We start from the raw sequence: 19765 nt of genomic DNA, 5'->3' as shown, positions 1-19765 counted from the left end.
AAGCAGCAATTGGGGTCAGATAAGATCATTCAAGGAAGAATTAGCAGAAAATTTAGTGATTTGGTGGTGAGGACAGTTGAAGAAATGGTCAGACTGATACTAAGTTTGACCATCTGGATAGTAGACCTGGTAGAATTTTATTTTATTTTATTTTATTTATTTTTTTGAGACAGAGTCTCACTTTATCACCCTCGGTAGACGGCTGTGGCATCACAGCTCACAGCAACCTCCAGCTCTTGGGCTTAGGCGATTCTTTTGCCTCAGCCTCCCGAGTAGCTGGGACTACAGGCGCCCACCACAACGCCCAGCTGTTTTTTGTTGCAGTGTGGCCGGGGCCAGGTTCGACCCCGCCACCCTTGTTATATGGGGCAGGCGCTCTACTCCTTGAGCCATAGGCGCTGCCCACCTGGTAGAATTTTTAAGGCAATGGTAGTCTATATTAATAAAGGCACTGTGAAATGCCATATCTTGGCTCAACAGGGGACAATAGACACAAGTGGTTTGACATGTGGATGAGAGAGAGCAGCTCTGGTCTAAAGAAGTGGAAGGGGAAATGTAAAGATGATTTATAGTAGGTACTGAATAAGTACTTGTTGAACAGAGATGCTAGCATGAGGTTGCTTTGGTTATTAAATAAGACAGTGCCATGATATACTACTTCAGGAAGTGTTATAGCAACTGTATGTAGGGGGGGACTGATTGTGTGTGTGTGTGTGTGTGTGTGTGTGTGTGTAGATCTGGAGGGCAGCTGAAAGTAAGATCTGTTTAGTTATTCTGTAGCTTAAATTACGTTGTCTATGAAAATATAATGGAATTCAAGAATATGAGAGATGTTACAATTAAGACATCATGATAGATTGGATATGGTAGACAAAGGAAAGGAAAGAGGGAAGAACAATAATTCTAAGATTCTGAGACTGGAAAAACGGGGCACATGTAAATAGCCATGGGACCGAACTGCCAAAAGAATGGCATTGTGGGAAAGCAGTCTGGGGCGTGTGAGATTTCATAGCAAGAATTCTTCAGTCACCTAGAGGTCTGCGACCGGAGACAACCTGGCATTATTAAAACATGGATATAAGGAGTTTAGAGTGTGATGTGAAGGAGATCTCTGTTAGTGCTGAAGCGTTGAGCAAGTCTCTTAACCTCAGCATTCCTGGCAAGTGCCTGGTTGGGCACTTCTTGATGGTGGTGCTGGGGGATGCTGTGTTTTGTGGGATGGTTCACAGCATCCTTGGCTCTACCCACTAGATGCCAGTAGCAACCCATCCCTAGCTGTGAAAACCAAAAAAAACGTCGCCACACGTTGCTGAACTGTCCCCTAGTGGGGAAATCTGCCCAGTAGAGAATCATCCATATACAGACAAAAGAGGAAACTACCATAGCCTGAGCCTTGGAGTATATAGCAGGAGGTGGGGTGGGTTAGGGAGAGAGGTAGACGTAAAATCTAGACAAAGGGTAAGAGCGGGTTAGAACTCTGTATTAAGAGAACATAGAATCAGGTAAAGCGAGGGAAGAGAGGATTTTTCAACTCCTTGAAAATTGGCGTTTGGTAAGGCAAAAAATGGATGGAATTACTTCCTTCATTCACTGAAGGTTTGGGGGAAATTTGGTTTAAATTAAGGATTTACTTGGCTTCTTGGGGCTAATGGGGACCAGTCTCTAAATTAGAAACCTAGAGTGACTGTGGTTTTTAAAACTCATTTAAGACCTGAGCCACTAACATAGCTTGGACAATTTCTTAAGTGAACCGTCACCTCTTTGGACACTAGAGACATAGAAAAATAAATCATCTGGAGTCCTAAGGCAAGTACCCATGTTGTGTGGTGTATCTCTTGCACATACAGACACACAAACTCAAACAAAACTTTGGGTTTTTTTATCTTCCCAAATCTGCCTACACAGAGGAATTCTAGGACCCCATTTTGCCTAGCGCTCCTGGATGTTGGTCAGTGTTGAAGGTGAAAGGTGAATTTTCAACTCACAAAATATTTGGAGTTGAAAGACCCGTACAGATCAGCTGAGATCCTGTGTCTAGCCTGGCGGGTGTTTTGAACTTCTGAAAACCTGGTGGAGCAGGGCTTTCCTACGAGAGAGAATATCATGTCCAAAGGCAGGGAGTCGTGAAATAGCACAGACAATTCAGAAACCTTAAGTTACTAAACATGCTGAAGCATCAACTGTGAAAAGATGATGGAGCAAAGTAAGGTAGGAGCATCATTCTCTAGGCCAGACAGACAACACACAAGCAGGAATACGAACAGAAAAGAACATAGTGACTCATTCTCATATAAATTGGATACAATTTTGACTTAAGTACATCCCTGAAACATTCATTTTTACTTCAACTTGTTAATATGTTGTTTAGGATATGGGATACTGCATCCTCATTTAAAAGTGAATTATGTTGGTAATTTCCCCTTTATAACAATATATTTTTTCTAATTTTAATATCAGGTGTATCCAGATTAAGCAGAATGATTTTGAAGTATTTCCTCTTTTTCTATCATCTATAAGATTTGGCATGATCTGGCTCGATGCCTGTAGCTCAAGTGGCTAAGGCGCCAGCCACATACACCTAAGGTGGTGGGTTCGAATCCAGCCCGGGCCCGCCAAACAACAATGACGGCTGCAACCAAAAAATAGCCGGGCATTGTGGCAGGCGCCTGTGGTCCAAGCTACTTGGGAGGCTGAGGCAGGAGACTCGCTTGAGCCCAGGAGTTGGAGGTTGCTGTGAGCTGTGATGCCACAGCACTCTACCCAGGGGGATAGCTTGAGGCTCTGTCTCAAAAAAAAAAAAGATTTGGCATGATCTGCTTTTTGAAATTATCTTTTATGTTTATTTACAAATATTAGTTGTCTATTTTTTTGAGACTTTGGAAAAAAAATAATAAGTTAATTGATGACTCCATAGTGAACCTCAGAGTCAAAGCATTCTATGATAGTCATACTCTTATCTGACAATGTGAATGTTACTTTCTTTGCATTACCATTATTATTACTGCTTAACACTTCATTGCAGCAATCGTCGGATTTCTTTTCTGAATGTATTTATCTTCATTCTAAATTTACAAGGTTTTTGTTTCTAGTCCCAATGTCTAGTCTAGTCCTAAACATTGTTATTGTTGGTAAATTTTAAGCCTTTTTAATTTTGTGAAGGCAAAAAGGGGAAACCTACTAATCACATGTATGTGTAAAAATAAAAAATAATAAAAAAAGAAGGAAGATGAACACACACACATAAGCGGTGGCAATATTTTTTCAAGTCAAGTTCTGTGACGAACTCTAATACATACAGCACACAGAAAGAAGAAGAGCCGTTCAATGTAACCCACCCACCACAGTGGCCCCTTAAGCATCTCCACAAAATACTAGGAGTCTGGAAAACAGTTTGCAAACCTCTCCAGGTACTGGCAAACTTTTTCTCCAAAGGACCAGATAGTAAGTACGTTTGGCTTTGTGGGCTATGCTGTTTCTATTGCAACTCCAGCTGCTTGCTCAACTCCACCTCTGTAGCTAGAAGGCGGCCATGTACAACGTGTAAATCAGTGGGCATGGATGGCTTTGGTCCACCCTGACCATTTTGCATTTTTGTTTGCTGATTCCTGAAACTTCCTTCATTTTTTTTTCAACCAGTGGGGACTCTGAGGCTGAAAACTGGGAAGCAAGTTGCCATGAATAGCAAAACTGGAACCAGAATCCAAGTCACCTGATTGCCACCTTGCTCCTTAACCTTTGACTGTGCTGTCAAATAGAAATTTCTGGGGTGTGTGTGTGAGAGAGAGGGAGAGGGAGAGAGGAAAAGACTATATGAGCTCTGCCTGAGGGTCTTTAGTTAAATAGTAGCTTTGATATTTCTTTCTCATAAAACAGAGGTACCCCTCAGACCATGTCATTTTTTTTTTTTAAGGCAGAGTCTCACTATGTTGCCCTTAGTAGAGTGCTATGGCGTCACAGCTCACAGCCACCTCCAACTCCTGGGCTTAAGCAATTCTCTTGCCTCAGCCTCCCGAGTAGCTGGGACTACAGGCGCCCACCACAACGCCTGGCTATTTTTTTGTTGCAGTTGTCATTGTTGTTTAGAGGCCCGGGCTGGATTCAAACCTGCCAGCCTTGGTGTATGTGGCTGGCGCTGTAACCACCATGCTATAGGCGCCAAGCCTACACCATGTCACTTTAAGAAAATATGATGTCCATGCAGCTACTTAGTGGTGGCTTCTAATTGTATCTCCAGTGAATGGCCTTTCCCAATAAAGATACCTGCAGCTCTGTTGCAGGAAGTGTTTGAGGCCTAGTATTATATGTCTTCCTGCAGGAAAATGGCTCCATATTTAATGGAATTAGACATTCGATGTGATCATTGGAGTTACTGAGAGAATGAGAACCATGTCAAGGCTATCTGGAGTGAGTGTTCAGTGTCGAGAAGACTGGGACGTGTATGACTCAGTCTTTTAACTTTTTCTGTGAAAAAGAGAAAACAGAATACCACTGAGTACTTTTTGTACCAGACACTCTACTAAGCACGTTATGCATTATCTCATTTAATCCTTGCAGAGATAAATCACGATTCATTGTGATGAAGGTAAAAGTGAAGCACAGAAAGTCCGGGATAGTAGCAGAGTTAATGAACCTGAAAGATGTTTGTTCCTTTCTACATTGTAGATAGGATCTTGAAAACATAAAGTGTGTAACTTAGAAGATAACTGGTTCTGTCGATTGCATCTGTAGGGGCTTGCGTTGGTTGCATCCAAGAGTTGTCCTTTTCTACCCTAACTTATTGAGGGGAGTCAGCATTTACTCGGTGATCATGGTGTTTATGAATAAACGGCACTCTTTCTCTTTTTGAAGGCGGTGGAGAATTAGGCCAGCCGCAGTAGTCTTGGTACCTTGTGGAAAATCATCCCCGTGACAAACCCAAATGGGATTGTTTTTTTGGACGGCTCGATGGAAGTTGTCCGACCGGCAGGCCTATCTTCAGCCATCTCAAGATTACTCCCTGGGCCTTTATTGGTTTTTCTTGCCAGAGAGAACCCTGGCTCAATGCCCTTTTGTTTTTTTGAGACAGAGTCTCACTCTGTCAACCCAGTTTAGAGTGCCATGGCATCAGCCTAGCTTACAGCAACCTCCCAACTCCTGAGTGCAAGCAATCCTCCCGCCTCAGCCTCCCAGGATTACAGGTATGGGCTCCCCGTGCCTGACCTGGCACAGCACAGCGACTTCTTTCCCCAGAGGTGCTTTTGCTAAGATATTCGGGTTTCCTCTCTTGAGAAAGGCAGGCCATGGGGAAATTCACATGGCTCCGGACCGCTTATTTTTCCCTTTTGTGCGCTTACATTGCCATACTCTGCCATCAAGGCAAGAACTGCATGCTATCTAAGTTTAATTGCCTTTAAGTATAACTGCCGTAAGCCTTAGTAATTCTAGTTAACATTCTCTGCGGTAACATTGAACTGCTCCCTGAGGGTTTTCAGAGCGATTCACAAATAAATGCATTTAACTTTAAATAGCTCAGGAGGAATTATAGAACCCAAAAGGTGAAGGGTAGAGGATGTTTTCTGTTCTCCAATTATTTAAAGCTTAGCAAATGGGAGGGCAGAGGCAGTCATGACCTTAAAGTTTTGGTTGCGCCAGTAAGTGTTGTTACAAATAGTCACATTCCCCAGGGAAGAAAGACTTAAGCTTACCCAGAGAAAGAATATGATGAATTTTTGATTTGTTTTATTTCCAAGGAGAAGGTATAATGAACAAAAACATCTAGGCTTCAAACTTACCTAAACTGGTTTACAAGGGTAGATTGAACTAAGCCTGGAATAAAAGGAAATGTCAAGTATAAAAAAAAAAAAAGTTTTAAAAGTTTTTGTTTTGCAGGTATCTAGGCAAAACATACCACAGGTCTGGTAGGAAAATACAAGATGTCATAGGTTTCCTTTGACTTACAGAAAGGTCTGCAATTCTAATTTGAGGAGGGGGCAGTTGTAGAGCACAATGATTTGGACTCACTACCGTGAAAAAGTTCCCTGGTTTCTGCAACGGAGGAGTCAGGTTGGCCCTGCAGCTTAACCCCAGCTAAGTGTGTATGGGCAATGCTGGTCAGATGGGTCACTTCTCACATTGCAGTTCGCTACCTCGGTGACTCCAGAGCTTGGGAAATGATGGGAAAGTCAGAATTGAATTCCCCAATTTGTTTTTGACCAAGTTATCACCGATATTTTCAGATTTTAATTTTAATTGTGGAAGCATTGCTAACCTCCGCTTCCTTCAGATGTATAATGACGGATATGCCCCACTTAGAAAAATTTCGGCTTTAGAAAGAGACCAGGGGTTGATTTAATTAGCATTGAGTGTGCCCAACAAGTACTACGAGAAGCATAGTCTGCTTATTTGCTAACTAGGTGGGAAGGCTGAACTTTGACGTCTCGTCTTGGATGTTGGGAGTCTCATATATATTTTAAAGAGCTCTGAGATCCTCCCTCCCTTGGGGAGCCAGGATTTGGCTTGTGAGTTATAAGGATATAAAGAATTCATATTCTCATTTTCAGCCTGTTTCTACCCTTTGCTTTTAGATATGGCTTATAGGCTTGCAAAGAGGAAGAATCGTGTTTGACTCAGTTAGTTTTACTTGTGATTCATTAGTTTGAGTCTTTAGGGGATCTCTGAAGCTCCCAGAATAAAAGTTGAGAGACCATAGCCACTCAGTCTCAGCAGCTCAGTCTCATGAGGTAGAAATCACAAATAACCTGTGGTCTTCTAATAACTAGCAGAGCAGTTCTGAGTAATGTGCAGACGAAAGATTTTGAACCATTACATACATGAAAGCCTTCCTGTGGAGAAACAGAAAATTCCCAGGAGAACAGTGATGGATTATATTGGGTGATTACTAGGCCCACAGACTTCGGGAAGACGGTTCTGACCTCCTTGTACTGTCAGCAGTTGACCACCCTTTTCCTTCTACTTGGAGAGGACAAAGCTACATAAAAGGGGGTGGGTTTCCTTACCATGCCAAATTAAACCTTTCCCCCCTGGATAGCACCCCTTATAAGCATTTCCCTATTGGAATAACCAAAATAAGATACAGCTTTCCCCAGAATATTCCAGATTAGAGTGAAGAAGACCAGAGGTGAGCACATGCATAAGTGGGCACTGAAAAACCAGCCATCTGGCTCAGCGCCTGTGGCTCAAGTGGCTAAGGCGCCAGCCACATACACCTAAGGTGGCGGGTTCAAATCCAGCCTGGGCCCACCAAATAACAATGACGGCTGCAACCAAAAAATAGCCGGGCGTTGTGGCGGGTGCCTGTGGTCCCAGCTACTGGAGAGGCAGAGGCAGAAGACTCGCTTGAGCCCAGGAGTTGGAGGTTGCTGTGAACTGTGATGCAACAGCACTCTACCTAGAGGGACAGCTTGAGGCTCTGTCTCAAAAAAAAGAAAAACCAGCCATCTAAGATGGTACCGATAGAAGTAGACTTGGGGAATACATAGGGATGGGAGGAGAATGAAAGATTTAAAAAAGGGCTCCCAGGCTCAGTGGGAGGTAGCTCAGTGGCTAGGGCGCCAGCCACATACACTGGAGCTGATGGATTCAAACCCAGCCCAGGCCTGCCAAACAATGACAACCACAACGAAAAAATAGCTGGGCATTGTGGAGGGTGCCTATAGTTCCAGCAACTTGGGAGGCTGAGGCAAGAGAATCGCTCAAGCATGAGAGTTAAAGGTTGCTGTGAGCTGTGACGCCACAGCACTCTATCAAGGGTGACATAGTAAGAGTGTCTCAAAAAAGAAAAAAGGGGGGGCTCCCCAGTTCCTATCCCTCTTCACATTTTCCATATTAGAAATACAAGGCAGCTACTACTCCTTGTGAAGGACCAGCTTCTCACCATCCATTCCTTTTTAGAGTTGGACTCTAGACACCAAGAGCTCTAAACAGGAGGCTCCATTTGGAGGCTGCATAACTGACCCTGTTGCTCTGTTTTCTCCCATCTTGCAAATTTCCCGACCTGGCTGTCTAGCTGAAAAAGAAGCAGGTGTACGTGGATAAGGTGGAGAAGATGCAGCAGGCCCTGGTGCAGCTCCAGGCAGCGTGTGAAAAACGAGAGCAGCTGGAGCACCGACTCCGGACCCGCCTGGAGAGGGAACTGGAATCGCTCAGAATCCAGCAGGTATGGAGAATTTAAAGGAAGAACGGGGGAGGAAAGACAATGAGATCATCCCCTGTTACTTAATTTTCAGTTGGTGTTTGACATGAACAAAAAAAGCCCACGTTGGCTCATGTTTACAGTTCTCCCCCATGTGATCTTACTGCAGGCTGCCTCCTGATGATGGTGAAATAAAGTCTGTTTCTTTAGCTTCCTATCCCAGAAACATCCTCTAAACCTAGGATCCTTGTACCTTTTGTTTTCACTCGAGCCACAAACGGTAGACCGATTTGTACAAATAATCAACACAGTGAATCCCACAAAGGCCTAAATGTGTTCATGATCTATGTATCTATGACTTAATAAAAAAAAATTAGAAAAAAAGAAGTGAAACTGCTATGCACATAACTCCTGGACATTTGAGAACCAGAAATTGTTTCCAGAAATCATCTGGCCGTACTGCTCCTCAGTTTTACATGAGAGAAAATCAAGACCCAAGGTGCCTGAGTCACTAGAGGTAAACACAACAAGTTAGGAGCAAGATAGAAACTAAATCATAGTTGTTTTTCTTTTATTCCCCCCTTCTGTCATGTACCATGCTGGCAGACAGAGGTGGCAGTTTTGAACCCATTGCTCTGCTTTCTGAGCAGTGTGACAAGTTGATACGGCAGGCTTCTTTTTCTCACTGAGGGAATCTCGCATTGAAGCCCAAGATAGGAAGTCCTGTGGCCCTGGGAAGAGATCTGAAATCCCCCTGCTCATTTCCAGATGGAAGTGGCTGGGCAGTAATCCTTTCCAAGAATAGGGGCTTCTCCAGTAGCACTGGAACACCATGGTTCTTCTGTCACTAACTTGTGCTGTCTCGGCATCTGCCCCCACAGCGCCAGGGCAACTCGCAGCCCACCAATGTTTCAGAGTACAATGCTGCGGCACTGATGGAGCTGCTTCGGGAGAAGGAGGAGAGGATCTTGGCCCTGGAAGCTGATATGACAAAGTGGGAGCAGAAGTATCTGGAGGAGAACGTGATGAGACATTTTGCTCTGGATGCTGCTGCCACCGTGGCTGCTCAGAGGTGAGTAGTTAGCTAGTAGGGCCACCACTTGGAGGGTGTGAATGGCAAGAGCAGAAAGGTCACTGCTTCATAGACTTGCCAGGGTTTTCTGTTCTTTAGTATTCTGTTTGGTCCCCTAAGTGCTGAAGGGTGTTTTCTTTCATCTGGTTATGCAGGGTCTGAATGGGAATGGCTGTGGGTCAGAGGTTCAGGGCTTTGAAAATGAAAGTTGCTTTATGATCTTACTAGAGTCCTAGTTTTGCTTTCCTCGGGAGCCAGAATATGGACAGATGGTCAGCTGAATGCCACATACCTTCTTCCCTAGAGCCCAGATTCTTTCATGTGCAGCTTGTTTAGCCCCAGAACTGGAGTGAAAGCCTCTCCAGAAAAACGCCATTCAGCAATGAAATGTCACTCAGGAATGGCGGCTGCCATTTGATAGCTCTGATTTGTCCAAGGTATGTCAGAGGCAGTGCTGAACATGAACCTCTCTCTGCCCTTTGAGAAAGTTTATATTTGAAGGCCACATTCTCTGTGCGCATGAGCTCATCACATGTAAGCAGGCACATTCCATCTGGTAGGGAGAGAAAGTGGCAGGAGGATTTGTGAGTTTTGCTTCTTATTTGTTCCTCTTTTTCCTATTATAAGAATTGATTCTTCGCATTTAGGGAAAATAATAGCTCTTAGCCCATTTGTCAGTCTTGCTGTCGTTCATAATCATCAGTTGGGAAAATAAAAAGAAAGGAAAAGCGAAAGAAACAAAACAAAAACTAAATTCAAATCAGATGATGACTGGGTTATGGAGATAATAGAGCCTTGGTCTGGAGCAGGATGAGGAAGGTGGGCTCCATACAGCATATTGCTGCACGTAGGTCTGTATCCAGAACGTTATTAAAAACCGTAGTATTGCTTTTAGCATTCTCCTAAACGTGGTAAGCTAGCAGGGCCTGGAAGCGCTTGCCGGACTTAGGGCTGGGATATGTGTGCGGAGGGGGCGGTGGATACATTTATTTTTGAGTCTTTATGCCAAATCAAAGGTGGGGGTAGGTTCAGTGCTTAAGATCTGAACTGGTGCTTTATAAATAAACTCAACCCCAGTTCTTCAGGAAGACATCTTATGTCTCTCCAATGTGGACTGCCTGTCTCCTGATACCCATTATACCTCCAATAGATTAAAGCTGCCTGTGGCTTGATTTGGGAGTCCTCATGGGCTTTTAAGCTTACCTGGCCCTATTCCCTAAAAAAGGTATGCTGAATACACACCTGGGTAGTAATAGAGTGCACAGAAACCCCAGTTGTGCCAGAAGATGGATAGTATCAAGGATTGGAGGCAGATTAGAAGCTGAAAGAAGTAGAAATTTACCTGCTGGCTCCCAAGGAAACACTTGTACTCAGAACTTGTTCAGATCCCAACACTGAAAAAAAACATTGTTATTATTGGGAGGTGGGGAGTTGCAGGGTCATTTCATTGTCTTTGGGAGGAAGCTTAGCAAAATACAGCTAAGGAGAGTATACAGTGTGAGAAAATGTTAGAAAGCTCAGGTTCTTGGTACTAACTTCAGAATAGACTCCAGGGCAAAATACGGAAAGCTAGGGGGTTGTCACTGGAGACCTTGTATAAAGCAACTACCCTCCTGCCTTCTTTACTTGAAAGCTTTGAGTATGGGCTGTGGGGGAGGGGGTCGTCTTTCTGATGGATTTTCAGAATCTGTTGGTTCCTGTAAGATCGATTTAACTCAAGTCGAATTCCTGTAAATCACCAGGTAGAGATTCTTCATCTAATTACTGTTTTCAGCAAAATGTACGTGCAGCCTGTACTGCTTAATAATAGTTCCACAGGTGAACATTCCAGATCTGAACTATGTGCCTTATTGCATGCTCCTAATCCAACCCGCAGGAGCGATTGAGAGATAGAGAAATTGTATTCCAAGTTCTGTAAAATGAAAGACCTGGGCTAGGTGACTCTTCAGATCCTTCTATTTCTAGGGGTATACATTTCCAAAGATAGTGCCTGTTCCCCTCTGCCACAGAGATTGGTTTTCTCTTCCTTTTTTTCTTTCTTCATGAGATTTTAAATTTGGGAGGTCACATTCAGAATTTTATTTCAGAATCTGTGGGTCCTTCTCCTTTTCCTTCCACTATCTCTTATTCCTCTTCTGTAATCTTGGTTTCCTCTTCCTCTTCCCAGCCTTAAATGTAGGTATTGACGAAGGTTCTGCCTTTTCCCCCCTTTCCATCGTGAAAGCTTTACATTTTCGTGGCTTTTAAAATAAATTTTAAGTGTCTAGGAAATTGACTGCAGATGAAAAGTGCTCAGATATATTTAAGTGAGGAAGAAAGGAAAGAAAGAAGAAAAGGGAAGGAAGGAGAAAAGACACGAAAGCAGAAAGGAGACAATTTCCAAATGTGTAGCTGAAATCCCCAAGTCTAGTGCCATATTTGAATCCCTTGCTTGGTGTCTGTGTATTCTTCTAGGATCTCAAACTTAATTTATTCCAAACCTACTAGACTCATAGGTGAATGACAGGTTTCATGATTAGGAAATATTGCTTGGGTGATATCAATGGTAATTGCAGAAGACAGGTTTTTTTTTTTTTAATTCAGGTATTAGTTTCATATCGTAAAAACTACCTATTTTGCATGTACAGTTTGATGAATGTTGGTAATTCTGTACAATAATGTAGCCGCCACCACCAAGGACATAGAGGACGTGTTTGAAATTGTCCTTGTGTTTCTTAAACTTGATCTTTTTCTACTCAGCCTGACCCCAGGCCAATGACTGACCTGTTTTTGTCATAAAATTATAACTTTTTTCCCTAGAATGTCATATGAAAGGCGTCTTATTGTGTTTGCTCTTTTTGTTTGACATCTTATGCTCAGTAAAATAATTTCGAGATCCACCCAAGTTGATGTATGCATTCATAGGTCATTCCTTTTGATTGCTCCATAGTGTTCCCTGGTATAGACATACCGCTATCCATTCACCTGATGATGGATATTTGGATGGTTTCCACCTTTTTTTCCATTGTGAATAATAAAACACAGACATTAATATAAGAATTTGCAAGTGTTTTTTTCCTCAGGTGAGAAGACATAGTAGGTGATCTATTTGTACCTATTCCAGCACTGATTTTATGAAGCATCTCTTTCAAAGAAAAGCTGTTGATGCAATTTCAGACAAGATCAGGGTATGCAAAGCTCGGTTTTTAGCCTCAATGGGTCCAGGCATAGGCATTTTAATGAACGTGGAAAGGACTGGTATTGTCCTTCACTCCAAGATCCACATAGACGTCAGATACAGCAACTCTTGTGATATTGGTCAGCTGTATGCTTAGGTGAATTTCACTCAGTGAAACCTTAAGAGGGTCCAAAGAGAGAAAAAGAGAGGGAGCAATTTGATGATTTGGGGGCATATTCAAAATAACTATTTGATACTTAAAATTTTTGGTTTTATTCAAAGGGATAGCAGGAAATGTATTCATTTATCAAACACGCATACTGCTTGCTATACATATAGAAAGTGCTCTGCTAAGCACTTTACAAACTTATTATTTATCCTGGCAACAATACTCTGAGGTTAGTACTATTAGCCTTTCTGCAGGAGAGGAAACTGAGGCACAGAGGCATGAAATAATTTGCCCAGATCCACACAAAGATCCTCAGTGGCAGGACTGGGATTTCAATCTACATTTTTGTCGCCTTAGCTACTATACTGTGCTGCCTCCTAGATGCAGTGTAGCTCAAAGATAATAAAATGGGGATCATTAGCTCAGTAAAATACTACTTGAGATTTATTTTTTAGCCAATTGGAAATATTATAAATAATCACAATAATATGTCCTACTTTAAGGCTCCATATTCTTGTGTCCCGAGGGTGCTTCATATCACTGAGGGAGCTGAGTACATCGGCTATAACACAATAATTAAGAAAATGCGGCTCGGTGCCTGTGGCTCAAGTGGCTAAGGCGCCGGCCACATACACCTAAGGTGGCGGGTTCAAATCCAGCCTGGGCCCGCCAAACAACAATGATGGCTGCAACCAAAAAAAAAAGTATCCAGGCGTTGTGGCTGGCACCTGTGGTCCCAGCTACTTGGGAGGCGGAGGCAGGAGACTTGCTTGAGCCCAGGAGTTGGAGGTTGCTGTGAGCTGTGATGCCACAGCACTCTACCCAGGGGGACAGCTTGAGGCTCTGTCTCAAAAAAAAAAGAAAGTGCAGTGAAGGCTATGTTAACCAGTTTGTTGTATTTCAAATTGTATATAAAACCAGCGCATTGTACCCCATAATTGCATTAATGTACACAGCTATGATTTAATACAAAAATTTTTTTTTAAATATCACTGAGGGGAAATTACTATTGAGCAGGAGTTCTTGTTCATCCCAGAAGACCCAATTTGGCAGTGTATGTTTTTAGCTTCAGCTCACAGGTGGTGAATTTATTTCTGAAAGAACAATGAAAGGATAAGAAGGTAACACACCCCATCAACCATGTCGTTTATTAGTTTGCCTTTACTAAATCAAGTTGTTTCCTTTCTCTGAACTTGCAGTGTTTCGTGTTTTTATTTTGGGCACAGTAAATCCAGGGAAGAAGAAAGTAAGGGAGGGGTAAGCAGAAGATAGAAGCTGTTCACGTACCTCATATGTCTACCCGTTCCTTTACTGCAGCCATTTCCCAGCGTCCATGCTCTGCTTTCTTCTCATTCCACCTTCTGTTTTAGTTACCTTGTTTTCTAGCTTCTCTGGAATCGTGGTAACGATGATAACTCTGTAACAGTAACTCCAACATCTCTATGATTAAAGTTAGAGTTTCCAGCAACCTGTTGGATATTGTCTTCTATATGTTCTTTTTTTTAAATTTCAGATTAATATGAGGGTACATATGATTAGGTTATAGTGTTTGCATTTGTTAGGTAAGGTCCCAGTGGTCATTGTGGGTGGCACCCAGAAGGTGTGCCAAACACCTTTAGATTGTGCCCAGTAGGTGAGAGCACATCGATCCCCCTCCCACTTCCCTCTTTCCCCTCTCCTCCCTGCTAGCTTGAATTAAATGGAATTTTTCTCTTGTATGGGCATGTATTAGTTCGTCTACTGGCTTCATTTTAATATTGAGGACATTGGATACTTGCTTTTCCATTCTTGTGATACTTTACTAAGCAGAATGTTCTCCAACTCTATTCAGATTAATAGAAAAGATGTAAAGTCTCCATCTTTCTATGGCTGAATAATATTCCATGGTATACATATACCATAGTTTATTAATCCATTCATGGGTTGATGGGCACTTGGGTTGTTTCCGTATCTTGGCAATTATAAATTGAGCTATAATAAACAATCTAGTGCAAATGTCCATATGATAAAATGATTCTTTTTTCTTCTGGGTAGATGCCTAGTAATGGGATTGCAAGGTCAAATAGAAGGCCTATTTTGAGTTCTTTGAAGATTCTCCATACTTCTTTCCAAAGAGGCTGTATTAGTTTGTAGTCCTACCCACAGGGTAAAAGCGTTCCCTTCTCTCCCCAACCATGCCAGTATCTGAAGGTTTGGGACTCTGTGATGTGGGCTGTTCCCACTGGAGTTAGGTGATATCTCAGGGTGGTTCTCATTTGCATTTCTCTTGATGATCAGGGACGATGAGCATTTTTTCATTTTGTTTGTTGGCCATTCATCTATGTTTTCTTCAGAGAAGGTTCTGTTCATATCTCTTGCCCAGTGATAGATGAAATTGTTTGTTTTCTTTTCTTCTATTTTTTAAGAAGCTTTCACTCTAGTGTACGTGAAATCAAAACCCATTCTAGCATTTTTCAACACACCTTTCCTGGGTTTCTTTTCACTGCAAATGGTATGCCATCTTTCCTAAGCACCTGAATTAGAATTAACAAAATTCTCATTCATTTCTCCCTCTCCCCAACACCCAGATTGAGGTAGTCTCCAAGTTCAATCAGTTCTACCTCCTATAACCTGTTCCATTTCCCTGTGATTTGACTGGTTCACATTTTCATGATCTCCTATTGGGATTATTGTAATCTCCTGGCTGACCGGCCTGCTTGGTTTCAGTCTCTCCTGTAATCCCTCTATCACATTTATGCAAGAGATAATGCTGTCTTCCTATAGCACAGCTCAGATTATTTCATTCTCCTCAAAAAGCTCCAATAATTTTCAGTATCTGTTGGAATAAAGTCCAGACTCACTCCTGCATTAGTTTATATTATTTACTTTTTGGTCTTCACATGCAAAATTCTTGTACTCGGGGACTAGTCTTATCCTGTCTCTCCCTTCGCCAGCTTCCTAGGCACTTTAAATACTGTGTTCCTCTTAGGCAGAGTTCACCTATTTAATAAACAGAAGAATGTTACCAATACAAAAAAGACTTGAAGTTTAAAAGGCCACAAGATGTTTTGATTATAATAGCATCTCTTTGGCGACATTCTTGAGAACAGTTTGCACAATGTAATGGGGATAACTTTGTTGAAGAAAGGAAGGCAAGATAAGATAACAAACTGTTTACTTAAGAATTTGACATGGAGGATGTCAAATTCAGGGATGTGCAGTTTGGGGTTTGCAGGTTTTGTTTTTCGATCATAACCTGGCATCTCTCTCCCGATGTTCATTAAAATAGTCTTAGACTATCGGAAGGTAGCACATCAGCTTGCTTCTTCAAATACCGTGCTTGTTTGCTTTTGCCTAAGCCATTGGCCTAGTAGCCCTGGTCTTCTAGAAGGAAGATTGATGCTGAGGGCTGTCCTGGCAGCCCTGTAGGAATTCACTAAGTGCCCCACATTTTCAGGCTCCATTCCTGAGGAGTTCACAGTGTCCATATCAATTAGCTGGCAGGGCTCTGAGTCCCCAAAATGGTCTTTTATGCAATGAAAGTGGCTGCAGGCCAGCACTAGTTCCCCCAGTGACAAACCGTACGCTCAAGTCCCCAGTGTCCGTCAACACCATGCCCTTTTTGAAAGGCCTGGCTCGAAAGCCCCAGCCATCGCATTGGAACTGCGCACTGCAGGAATTGTCTCCAGCATTCTACCAAGAGACAGAATTCTTTCGAGTCAGGATTTCTTGTTTGTTATTTTCCTTCCACGTTATGTGTGGTTCTCTCTTGGTTATGGCTTTGTCGAGTACTTTTTCTGTGCCTGCCACACTGTATGTTTTTCTCTGCATCATTTTGTTATCCTCCATGAGATGGAAGTATAGTTATCTCAGTTATCATATCAGGAGACAGGGTTAGAGTAGGCTACTGACTTTTGCAGGTCATTGAGCTTGTCCCTGGCTCTGTGTACTTGGCGAGTACCTGGGGAACTGAGATGGTGTTGTCTTGATAGTCAGGGCCTGTGCTCTCAAGCACTACGCTAGTGCTGTTCCCTTTTGGGTTCCCAGTGGAGCTGTAAAGAAGTGAATTGGAGTAGAGAAATGATAGAATCCGGACATGGCAAAAGATTTTAGATTTAGAAAATTATGAGAACGACTGTTGTCTGTTTCCTCCTTGCTCTTCAGTTATTTTATCATTGGCATAGATGGTTTCAGCCTTGCCTAGAAGGTGCACGTGTTCAGGGGAACATTAGTTTTGCAGAGGGTCCCCCTAATTCCCCAACCTTAACGTCAACTTTCTACCTCTTCATTTCCTTGCCACTTTACCGCCCTCTGCAGCAGTCACAGTCTCCAAGCTAGGAGAACATAGCTAGCGGCCAGCAGAGAGCATGCCTGGAGTTCTCCCACAGACCCTTATTCTCTTAGAAGTATAATGAAGCTGTGCCAGTTCATTGTTTTCTCGGCCTATTGTCTCATGTCCTTTAAGACCAATAGAATTACACCAGTACTCCAATAATAATCCCCCCTCCCCTCTCTCTTTTTCTCTCTCACACTCATGCACATACTTTTCCTTAGGAATTGATCTTTGAGTTAATGGCCTGAGACACTTTCAGATGGAACATGATGGTCTCTTATGCAGTTAGAACTCTGGCAAGAGAACAGTCACTTAGTTGGGGTAGACTCATCAGTTTGGTGCTAGAATGCATTCATGTGCAGATTAGATAGGAACAGAGTAGCATTGACTCCAAGACCCTGTTTGTCAGCTGACAAGCTCTATTTGATCTTAGCTGTTGACATGTCTTTTGGTTGTTTCTGGCACTCAGGTACAGTTACCAATATTCATTTTTAGCAATGCTCAACTTAGTACACCCTTTGACTTCCTTCAAAGTCTAGCCTTTTCCCTTTCATGACTGTAATGAGAATAAAATGGAAATATATACATATTCTTATCACTTGGCCATGATCTAGAAACATTGAAGAGACTCTGTGCCAGAAGTTTTTGGAAGGGCCGGGTGCAGTGGCTCACACCTATAATCCCAGCACTCTGGGAGGCCAAGGTCGGTGGATTGCCTGAACTCACAGGTTCCAGACGAGCTTGAGCCAGAGTGAGATCTTGTCTCTAAAAATAGCCAGAAGGTTTTGGGAGGATATATGTTCAGTTTTGAAGGCAAGTCTGTGCACATACCCCGCTGACTTTTATAGGCAAGCCCACAGCTATAACCTCTTCTTCTGTCCTGCAAGCGAAACCTTCCTATCTTAGAAGCTCTTACCATTTTGTCACCCAGAACCAATTGTTCTGAATGAGATGGATTTCAGCTTAGAACTCTCCAGAATATCATCCTTTGACTTAGAAGAGAGATAGTATTTATTGATTTTGCTTCCCTCTCATCTTTGTCACTGCCATTTTCCTCCCCAGGGACACAACAGTCATCAGCCACTCTCCTAACACCAGTTATGACACAGCTCTAGAAGCTCGCATCCAGAAGGAGGAGGAAGAAATCCTGATGGCCAACAAGCGTTGCCTTGACATGGAGGGCAGGTAAAGTGATGGATCCGAGAAGTTGGTATAGAGACCAGATCACTTAGAAGGGCAAGCATCTTTATTCACAACTGGGAAACCTGATCACACGGCCTCCCCCCACCACCATCACCCCTGCTAGCCTGCCGGTTCGTGTGCATGAGATGCAATGCCCTTTACCTCTATCGTTCCCACTAACTGTGGAATTCCAAGTAGGGTTGCTGGCCCCTTGGCCTTTCTATTTGCTTTCTGTCTGCCCTCTGTTTGAGCTGAATTGTTGGCATTTGCACTAGAGGGTACTCTTTCTAGGACTGCCCTTCACCATGTGATATAGCAGATTGCTCAACAAAAGGACATCCACTCAAACTGAGAGGTCAAACACCTGATGCCTCTTATAAATTCATTCATAGAATATCTCATCTTTTCACTGAACACATGGTATCTATTGACTCAGATTTTTCACTACAGTGTCCACCACATTGCTTCCTTTTCTCCCATATAGTCTTCCTTTTCATCAGTCCTTTACTGCAACCTCTAAGGTTTAAGCAACAGCTCCTGAATCTCTGCTGTGTCTACTTGGGTGTGCACAAAGACTTCTTTTTTTTTTAATTTTATAGCACACTGTTCCTGTCTTCCAACTCAGAACTAATTAGACCAAAATTAGTTAGTCTATTAACTGTTGGTTTATGAACTTTAGTCAAATAGATAATGGAAACTCAAGTCCACATGGTTAATAAGATCAAAACACAGAGGTAGCGACAAGGTCTTGATATGTTCTTTGTGTTTGGCTCGTAGGATTAAGACCCTCCATGCCCAGATTATTGAGAAGGATGCCATGATCAAAGTCCTCCAGCAGCGTTCCCGGAAGGAGCCAAGTAAGACAGAGCAGCTGTCATCCATGCGGCCCGCGAAGTCTCTGATGTCCATTTCCAATGCTGGATCGGGCTTGCTCTCCCACTCGTCCACCCTGACTGGCACCCCCATCATGGAAGAGAAGCGAGATGACAAGAGTTGGAAGGGGAGCCTAGGTAATAACAGTAAATAAGATTATAGTCACTTATTCAAGGAGAGCCCTGACATAAGCGTCCATGCAGTAAGGAAAAAGGGCAATGGTCCAGATTCTAGAAAGAAAGGACCGGATTGAGTTTTTCCCTCCTCAGAGCCTTGCTGCCTATTCAGGGGCCCCCCATGCTGTGAAGACTCACCGTGAGAACATTGATCAAAGCAAAGGCCTGAGAGGATAAGAATCCTGTGTTCTGTTTGGGTGGAAAGGAAAATAACTTCAGTTTCCTCCAACACATTCTTCAATTTGGCCTTTGCCACGTGGGACCTTTTGTCTTTGTTCTAAGTCCATGGACCCTTCGTGTCATTCTAAATTTCAAAATTCCAATATTTCTGTGTTCCTTCATACACTACAATCGGAGGACCCAGAGTCCTAGTTAAGCTAAATGGAGTTGGTGGTAGGTATTTGTTACCATAATGTTCTGATATGAGAACAGAATATTCCTTTTCATTCTTTGCTCTCTAAAGCCAAAGCCCAGATGTATTCTGGAGAGCAAGAGGCACATTTTTAGAGCCTAAGGAAGCAAGCTATATATGTTTTTATTGTAGCTTTTTGTTGCTTTTAATTCCTTTCTTGGTCCTCTGACACTTGCAGTATCTTTTGGTCAGAATAAGTATTTTGGGCTCGGCGCCTGTGGCTCAAGTGGCTAAGGCGCCAGCCACATACACCTAAGGTGGTGGGTTCGAATCCCCAGCCC

The 19765-nt window shown here is 42.8% G+C and overlaps 1 protein-coding gene across 1 annotated transcript in view; it reads left to right on the top strand.

Moving 5' to 3' along the window:
• The window catches only part of AMOT (angiomotin), a 46537-nt gene that overhangs the window by 24845 nt on the left and 1927 nt on the right, over positions 1-19765 (top strand). Inside the window, exons 6-9 of the mRNA XM_012812307.2 lie at positions 8006-8155; positions 9013-9203; positions 17904-18026; positions 18801-19033. Coding sequence (XP_012667761.1) covers positions 8006-8155; positions 9013-9203; positions 17904-18026; positions 18801-19033 — 697 coding nt within the window. The remainder of the gene's footprint in view (positions 1-8005; positions 8156-9012; positions 9204-17903; positions 18027-18800; positions 19034-19765) is intronic.

The sequence above is a fragment of the Otolemur garnettii genome, unplaced genomic scaffold (genome assembly GCF_000181295.1).
Source record: "Otolemur garnettii isolate 467f Iridium unplaced genomic scaffold, OtoGar3 scaffold00201, whole genome shotgun sequence".
NCBI classification, from domain to species: domain Eukaryota; kingdom Metazoa; phylum Chordata; class Mammalia; order Primates; family Galagidae; genus Otolemur; species Otolemur garnettii.
Note: the sequence above shows the minus strand (reverse complement) of the source record. Positions and strands in the feature narration are given on the sequence as shown.